Genomic DNA, 7,825 nt, shown 5'->3' with positions numbered 1-7,825 from the left:
GCAACATACAAAGGACAATATACCATGTATCAGATTTTCAACAACATCCTTCGGTGGTGAGACATGAGACATTCAATCATCTTCATTCTTCTTTGTAAAATGTCATCAGAAACACATTTGGTGTTCCGAAGATGAAATGGTGAATTCTCATAGGCATACCACAGTATAAACTGGAGATCCAAAAGATGATTGTCATTGCATGCAAGTGTCTTCACAATTGAATTCGTTATAGCAAGTTGCACATACGCATCTCCTCCATTACCGCTTAAAGGAGCCAACGCTCTACCATCAGAAAATGATGGTATCATGACGGCAATACGTGAGGCTATTGCTCCTAATCTCGTATCTTGAGATTATTCCTTCTATTTGTAGTACCATGACTTCAACACGTGAGGCTATTTTGTAATGAACAAAACTTTAAAACCATTCTAGTTGTAATATTTTAGCACTTTATGATATTCGTAAATCGCTATTGTGTTCATATTCAACAAGAAACTGTTCAAAACAACAAAATGTTAGCAATTCGGCAAACAATTTCTGCCTAAGGGCAGTACAAACATTTAAGCACACAACTCAACCCACAATCTAAAACTACAATCTTAAAAAAAAAACTGGATGGCAGATTCTATGGTAAGCAAATCATGTGAGAAGTTTTTAGAATCCTGAAAAATTAACCGGCCCTTGGACCAGCAGCGGGTCGTTCGATATGCATCAAGTCAAGCCAAATCGTTGCCAACCCGGTGAGCTGTACAATACAACCATTAACCCGTTAAGTCGCCCTCCCACGACATGACCTCATCGCCCACCCTTTTTGCGAAAGCTTCGGCACATAGGAATATCGACAATACGATGTTTGTTATGTTATAAATGAAAGGGAAAAACATAGCGCGGAAATAAAAGCGAAATCCCTCGGGAGATTTCCTATACAAGAAGCAGTTAAGCTTGGCCTGCTCTGCCCTGCCCTGCCCTCTTCTTCCTCTCTTCTCTTCTCCATCCAGGGGAGGACTGCTTCAGGTTGCGCACCCCTCTCTCCCCTCCTTCCCCTTTTATTTCCTGCGTTTCTGCTACGCTAGTCGACCCATCGAACCATTTCTAGTTCTTGGCCGGGCATGCTCTCCCGATCTTCCCTGCTCTAATTTTCTGCGCTTTATCTCCAGGTTCTCCTTCTTCCAGGCGCTTTCCTCACCCCCAATCGCGGCCGAAATTCCGGACCTTTTCCAGCGGCAGAACCGTTGAGTGCGGCGGCGGCGACCGCCGACCGAGCCAAGAATCCATAGATTTCCTTCTGGCGAGCTAGACCTTCTCCTAGAGGCGTTTCTTGGGAGCCATATTTGGTTCCGGATCCATGCTGGCCGACGACATCTTGGGCTCCCCTTTCCCCGCCTAGTATCATTGTCTTCGCGAGGGTTTCTTGGTTCCTCGGAGGTCCTCCAAGTTCTTGCCAATCTGGGCAATCTGGCCCCAACCCCGGGGCGCGGCCGTGTTAGGGTTCGGGGGGCTGGATGGGGTCGGTCGTGGATTTTGTGGAGATCAGCTCCGACGAGGAGGACGTTCCCATGCCCAGGAAGCCAGTTGACGACTGGGTTGGGAAGCTTTTGAATGATGATGGGCCAAATGGGGACGATTTCTTTGATCTCGTGGTGATGGGTGAGTTCTCGCCGCCACAGAAGAAGGCCAACCCTGGTGGTGGTGATGATGAGGATGACGATGATTGTGTGGTTCTAGATGGTGACCCTGAGAAGGCAATTACCATCGGGGAGGACAAGGGGAGTGTGGGAGATAGCAGCTCCGATGAATTGCAGATAGTCGGGGAGAAAGGACCGGTATTTGTTTCCTTCCATTTCATCCACAGCAATGCATTTTGTTCATACCATATAAGCAGTACCTTGTTATGTTTGACACTGTGTATGGAGATGAAATGCTTTGTACTACTATGCATGACCATCTTGTGCTGATTTCGTTGGATGTATATCTGTGACTTTGGATCGAGTCACGGATATTGTTTAGAGAGCTTGCATTAATTTAGTAATTTCAAATAGCTATGGACAGGGGTGCGTGGAAGCTTGCTATCCATGTGCCAGAGCCATGAGTTGGTTGCGAGATCTTATGGGTTTCACCTCTACCCTACCCCAACTTGTTTGGGACTAAAGGCTTTGTTGTTGTTGTTGTTGTTGTTGTGGTTAATGACACATATTAAATTCATGTCTACCTGACTTTATTGCTTATGAATATATTTGTGGTTTTTAATTCATGTTAAATTGAACAAAAGATAATTTAGGGCTTTCCATAGAAGCTACAGTTTACCTGTAGGCAGGCTTCAGTAGCATTCCTTTGATGTTTAACCTTAACAAGTTCTCATTTTTTTGCAGGTAGCGTGCAGGGACTTCCCTCATTCACGCCATCTATGTTCTAACTTGCCCTTCAGCGCTACTTCTCACGTGAAGCATTGTAGCATGGTAAGTAACAAGTGTTAACTACATGATGCTGTTGGTGAACACTAGTTGAGTATCATTAGAGAATGTACATTTTTTATGCCATTTCATTGTTACTTCTTAAATGCAGTGTCACTGTTTTGTATGCGATGCCCCAGCTCCATGTAATTATTGGGGTAAAGGTATCCAGCTTAATGATCATTGTCATGCTACGGATAAGGAATCAAAGTGGAAACAGCTGCGGCAAGCATTCAAGTCTAAAAGTCTTCCAGCATCTCGTCCAGAACAATGCCAGAATGTCATCTACCCAACAATGGCACCATCCATTAAGAAGGATATACAGTGTCAAGTCTCGTCTTTTGCAAACAGAAGTCCTCTTCTGCATGTTATGAGCCAAAACCAACAAAGACACACTTCAGTTAGAGTCTCACTGAATGTAGGACGGACTATCAGTACACCAAGAGCATCCCTTGCGACAAAAGCGGGGAGAAGTACAAACAATGTCCACACTGCTCAAAACATTCATTCACGTGGAAACTTCAAAAGAGTAGGGACAGCTTCTCCAGGTCACACAATCCGAAATGCTGACCAATTTGGTTCTAGTGCTCCAATCAGTACCCCGTCCCTTATGAACAATGCATTGCCACATGTATCACAGCCAGTTCAAGCTATACCAGGAACTAATACTACCCATGTATCTCAGCAAGTTCAACCTATACAAAGAACCAATCCTTTCAGTGGTACTGTCAAGAAAAGTGCCCCTCAGAGATCTCTCAGTGCGCCAATAGCATCTCAGGGGCAACAAGGTCAGCTGCCACCATCTTCACAGGCTGCCTCAAATGTAGTGCATGGTGTAGGATCTCAACTTTCCCGGTGCACCTCGCTTATGAATGAGAGCAGACAATTCCTGCCAGAACCAGTAATCGATGTTTCCACACAAAGCTGGCAAGACATACTTGCTAGTGTGGCATCGGATCTGGGAGTATTAGACGATTCTGCTTACAGTACCAGTACTTCACGGTCCCAGCAGCCTGTGAGGACTTCCCCCCAACCTCTGGATGCCGGTGCAAACCAAGGGGAGGAGGGCCTTCACACCAAGTCTGTTGCGTCAGCCGTAAACCTGATGACTTCTAGTGGGCATGGCTTGCCCATTCATACAACAGGTGGTGGTACCCAGACAAATGCTCCTAAGCAAACTTTGCATCCTCTGAATTATGGTGGCAATCTTAGTCCAGATGAAGCTCATCTTGATGGTTTTCTAAGCCCCCCTGCAGATGAATTATTGTTAGAAGCTGCTCATCAGAGGGACTCTTCCGGATTGGATTCTACAGGCCTTATATTTGACTTTGAACTCGACGACTGGGCTTAAGCAGCACTCTCAGAGTCAGAGGCTGTCCCGTCTTTAGCATTGGTGGGCTTCGTGGACAATAAAACCGTTTATGTTACTAGTAGCTGGTCCGTAGGGTTTCCTTGACACGAGAGGTGAAGATGTTCCTTGTACAGTAATTAACTAGGTTGTGTGGTGGAGATATTTTCTTAGATGGGTTGGTGTTTAACCTGTCAGTCATACGGGCCTTTTTATTAGGAGGCCTTAGATGCTAGTAATCTTTGTCACTGTAATAGAAGAGCAAAATTTCCACTACCTAGCTATTGCTCATATTTCTATGGGCCATATACTATTCTAGCGCCAAAAACGCCTGTTTGTGGTACATGCTGATTGCCTGCTGGCATTGTGAGGCATTTGATTATGCATGCTTGATAGTATTATTAGGAGAAAAGAGTGCCTCATGAAGATTCTTAGCTGTAGAGTATTCCCTAGACTGGTTATTCACTAGTTATTCTGTAAAAAATCACTAGGGACTACTCTCCAGCTACTAGGGAGAGGGTTTGATTCCCTGGTTATTGTGTTCCTGGTTCTTAACTAGGTGCAGAATAACTAGTGCTAAAAATTCACTAGTCTGTTATACGATGCCTACTGATCGTCAAGGGTTTGAACTGTGGAAACAGAGAAACGCGAGTGTTGGCTAACCTCAACATGTAACGATCTGTCCCGGGTTGGGACGACTGGGAACATGCTGGAGCTTCAGGTGGTGACCGATTTGTGAGGGGTTAGCCTACTTAGCGTGGTGTAGGTGTGGGTGAATTGCGGTGCTATTGTTCGCATGTTTGCGTACGATTCTTGTAATTGATACCCTGCTTCTCTTCTATGAAAATGAATTCTTGTAATTGATACCCTGCTTCTCTTCTATGAAAATGAAAGTTTTAGGATATATAGTGGCCAAATTCTCTCGACTTTTTTTTACAGAAGGGACAAGGTGGAATTGTTGGTGTGAAACCGAGGACTGAAAGCAGGGGTGAGGATTACTGGGTATCTATGAAGTCGTGTCAGAAAGTGGCCAAATTCTTGGCTAGAACACAAGAATTTCACATATGTGCTGCATAAATTTTGGGCCTTGTTTGAACTAACAAATCAGGAAATTCCCACATCACGGACGGATTTTATTCAACCAAACACACATATATGGCATCGACACGCGAGCTCTTTACGATGACACTTGTACCGCACCATATAGCATGCATGTTTCAGTCCACTCCCATGGTGCATCCTCTCCAAGCCGTTCCTTTTTCTCCACACAATTCTTTCAGGGTGCCTAACGCAAGTACTTGGACAAGCGGGCATCAGATCGCCACGGTAGGCCGGTGCGCGCGCCGATCGCTCTGCATTTGATGCCTGCCTGCCACACCAACAGCAAACCAAACCAAACCAAGCAGGCTCTCAGTGTACATCTCAGTCGGAATAAAGCCACTTCTTTCGTGGCATTAGCAGATTGAGCACTGTTTTACCACTTGACAGGCAAAAGGCAGCATCTTTTCCGGAGCCATCTCTGTGCACAGCCCTGTGTAGAATCAACAGGGGGAAATTTCGACAATCACCATCTATCTATTTGAAAGCAAAAATAACTGGCCTCAACTTATGCCAGCGAGAAATCAGTACGCCTACTGGCTTATTCATAGCAATCTTCTTCCTATATGCGAAAGATAATATCATGAATAAGGAAGGAAGAAGTTGATATGCCTCACCGTAGAGCACTGCTCCTATGAACGCATCGCCACAACCGGTGGTGTCAACAAGCTCTGGAGCGGGGATTTTTTCTGCTGTTCCTATGAGCAATCTTCCGTGTATAGTCCCATGCCCTCTTCCAGAGAGTCTCATGAACTAGAATGATAAATTTCAAAACGGTAAAATCCTTACAGATGTCAGTTTCTTCAGTAATTTCGGTGACCCGACATGATTAAATGGTTGTGAGGACCAGAAACATTGTCAATTTTTTCATACCTTGGATGATACACAAGTTGGCAGACTGTCATCTTTATGCACTTTAAGCCTTAAGGACTCAGCAACATTCCCAATATCTACCGCATCTATTCCAGAATCATCTGTTCAGGAAGGTACCGGATGACCAGAAAATAAAATAAAATGGAAGGCCACAATTACACATCATGTTGATCCTTGCTGGTGCTATTCTTATCAGGACAAGACCAAAAGTTTTAAAACTGATCACCTTCGATCCTCTCAAGCATCATGCACCCGTTTTCTCCAAGGGTTGCAATGACGAATCTCGCACGGGGATATTGCACAAGGATCTCTAGTAGTGCTGAGGGAATGCATGAAATTGATGTCCATTTCTTTAAAAAGAAGACGTCACTGAAATTAGTGTGTGAATGAAGTAATGAAAGGTGTACCATACAAGGAATATTCACTTCTGCTAAAATGTGTCATGGCCTCACGATACCTCTGGAAATTTACCCGAGCAGACAATGTAACTCGATAGGCCGAGCAGATGCTCCAGTTCTGTCTTTGTTCTTTCTGGCTCCGCATCAACCAGTATTGGAATCTTCATCAGATCAGCCTGTGCATCATGCAACACACTCAACTGGGATATATTTATCTTGCAGGTTTTATCTAGTGTCACTGTAGTATACTAGTTATATACAGAAATTATATTTAAATCTTCTAAATAACAAGAAGGAAAAGAATTAGTTTGCCACTAAGGATACACCTGGACTTTTGAAGATTGAACAACACATACAAAGTGGGAAAACAAAAACATATATGATGTACGTATCAGTGAATTAATACTGCAACAACTCGAAAAAATAAACCTACCTGCTTACCAACAGATAGTGCCATTTCATGTGAATATCCGTCTAGGTATAGCAAGTTTACATCTTGTAGTGCAGCTGACAAATTTGACATTGATATGTCACCAGGAACCATTGGAGGGTAACCTGACGTGATTATACATGTTCGGGTTTTCCTACAAATGCAAAGAGTTTTATAAGTATACGTATGATAATTCGTTTATGATGCCATAAAAGTAAAGTGCAAAAGTTGAATAAGAGCAGTGTACCATAATCCTATTCTTAAACAAGGTTAACAGTTTCAGTCATGTAGAAACTGATTCAGGAACCAGTAAAACAACGAAAGTGGACAGCAAATGACAAAATGGTTATGTGTAGAAAAATAATTGTCCTTTGTTCCTATGTTTGTTCTAAATTGTATATCAGATCTAACGTGCAATATCCAGAATGAACACCGTGGAGGCCTTTTAGTAGCGATTTTATGTTATGTTGTCAAAAGAATTCATGTCGAAGTAACAAGAAAGGAATATTCGAAAAAGATGTTCATATGACAAGGTCTGCAGATTGCATTCAGATAAATAGGAAACTTTATTTTGGGAAATTTATCTACATGTACTGGCAGAGTGGACAAGATGACCAGCAAATCTACATTCAGCTGTGTTGACTGCTTCACTCACCTAGTTATGACTACATGAAACTAAACACTAGCTGCCTTTAAATAATGATGATGAAGAAAAGATATATTCTCACGTTTTCTTATCAATAATGACATAAACAAATGTTGTGTTTCCACCATCAGAGATCTGCAAAGCAGAATGACAGAGAATATGAGACATAAAAAATCGAAGGGAAGTCCAGTCTGATATTTCAATGTAGATTTCACATGCATCTCTCATCTATTAATGCTTTGACTCTGTAGAAGACATATCATGGTCAAAATGGGTGGTTTAATTGACGACATGTATTTTTATTTCTTGAACACAACAAATTGTGTGGTCGTGTAACTTCTTTTTCTAGAGAATTAGTACCATCCACCTTAAGTATTAGACATATCCGCTAGAAAAGAGTATTATTTATTCTTGGGTAGTGGCCATAATTTCAGTGGTACTGTCTGAAAGGGATGCTGCTATCCTCCTGGTGGCAGAAACAAATATATGAGCCCCGAAAACAGAATGCTACAAATCTGAATGTCTACTTTAGGGAAACAGTTAGGAAGTGTTGTGTCTTGCCTATGAGAGCATTTCCACTCG

The 7,825-nt window shown here is 42.9% G+C and overlaps 2 protein-coding genes across 4 annotated transcripts in view; one reads left to right on the top strand and one right to left on the bottom strand.

Moving 5' to 3' along the window:
- The first annotated feature begins 858 nt into the window (after window positions 1-858).
- LOC119268318 lies at window positions 859-4,184 on the top strand. 2 transcript variants are annotated; one of them, XM_037549910.1, is made up of 4 exons: window positions 859-1,014; window positions 1,158-1,823; window positions 2,370-2,456; window positions 2,563-4,184. In XM_037549910.1, exons 2-4 carry the CDS (start codon window positions 1,503-1,505, stop codon window positions 3,799-3,801), a joined length of 1,647 nt encoding a protein of 548 aa, XP_037405807.1. In that variant the 5' UTR covers window positions 859-1,014; window positions 1,158-1,502; the 3' UTR covers window positions 3,802-4,184. The 2 variants fall into 2 exon arrangements, with proteins under 2 accessions (XP_037405807.1, XP_037405814.1); XM_037549917.1 differs by lacking the exon at window positions 859-1,014 and having other exon boundaries at window positions 1,024-1,823.
- A 603-nt stretch (window positions 4,185-4,787) lies between these two features.
- The window catches only part of LOC119268331 (ketohexokinase-like), a 7,755-nt gene continuing 4,717 nt past the window's right edge, over window positions 4,788-7,825 (bottom strand). Inside the window, exons 5-12 of one of the 2 annotated variants that reach the window (XM_037549937.1) lie at window positions 7,326-7,378; window positions 6,601-6,751; window positions 6,227-6,343; window positions 5,996-6,119; window positions 5,770-5,855; window positions 5,514-5,649; window positions 5,277-5,329; window positions 4,788-5,167 (exon numbers count right to left, since the gene is read on the bottom strand). In XM_037549937.1, coding sequence (XP_037405834.1) covers window positions 5,084-5,167; window positions 5,277-5,329; window positions 5,514-5,649; window positions 5,770-5,855; window positions 5,996-6,119; window positions 6,227-6,343; window positions 6,601-6,751; window positions 7,326-7,378 — 804 coding nt within the window. In that variant the 3' untranslated portion in view covers window positions 4,788-5,083. Of the gene's footprint in view, window positions 5,168-5,276; window positions 5,330-5,513; window positions 5,650-5,769; window positions 5,871-5,995; window positions 6,120-6,226; window positions 6,344-6,600; window positions 6,752-7,325; window positions 7,379-7,825 lie in introns of both variants that reach the window. The other variant, XM_037549928.1, reaches the window with a different exon arrangement.

Source organism: Triticum dicoccoides, chromosome 1A (genome assembly GCF_002162155.2).
Source record: "Triticum dicoccoides isolate Atlit2015 ecotype Zavitan chromosome 1A, WEW_v2.0, whole genome shotgun sequence".
NCBI classification, from domain to species: domain Eukaryota; kingdom Viridiplantae; phylum Streptophyta; class Magnoliopsida; order Poales; family Poaceae; genus Triticum; species Triticum dicoccoides.
Note: the sequence above shows the minus strand (reverse complement) of the source record. Positions and strands in the feature narration are given on the sequence as shown.

Bases quoted from the DNA above. Each gene is read 5' to 3' on its own strand.
- LOC119268318 (XM_037549910.1), top strand. From the start codon at position 1,503: ATGGGGTCGGTCGTGGATTTTGTGGAGATCAGCTCCGACGAGGAGGAC. The intron at 1,824-2,369 runs GTATTTGTTTCC...ATTTTTTTGCAG, and splicing joins TAGTCGGGGAGAAAGGACCG to GTAGCGTGCAGGGACTTCCC. The intron at 2,457-2,562 runs GTAAGTAACAAG...TCTTAAATGCAG, and splicing joins ACGTGAAGCATTGTAGCATG to TGTCACTGTTTTGTATGCGA.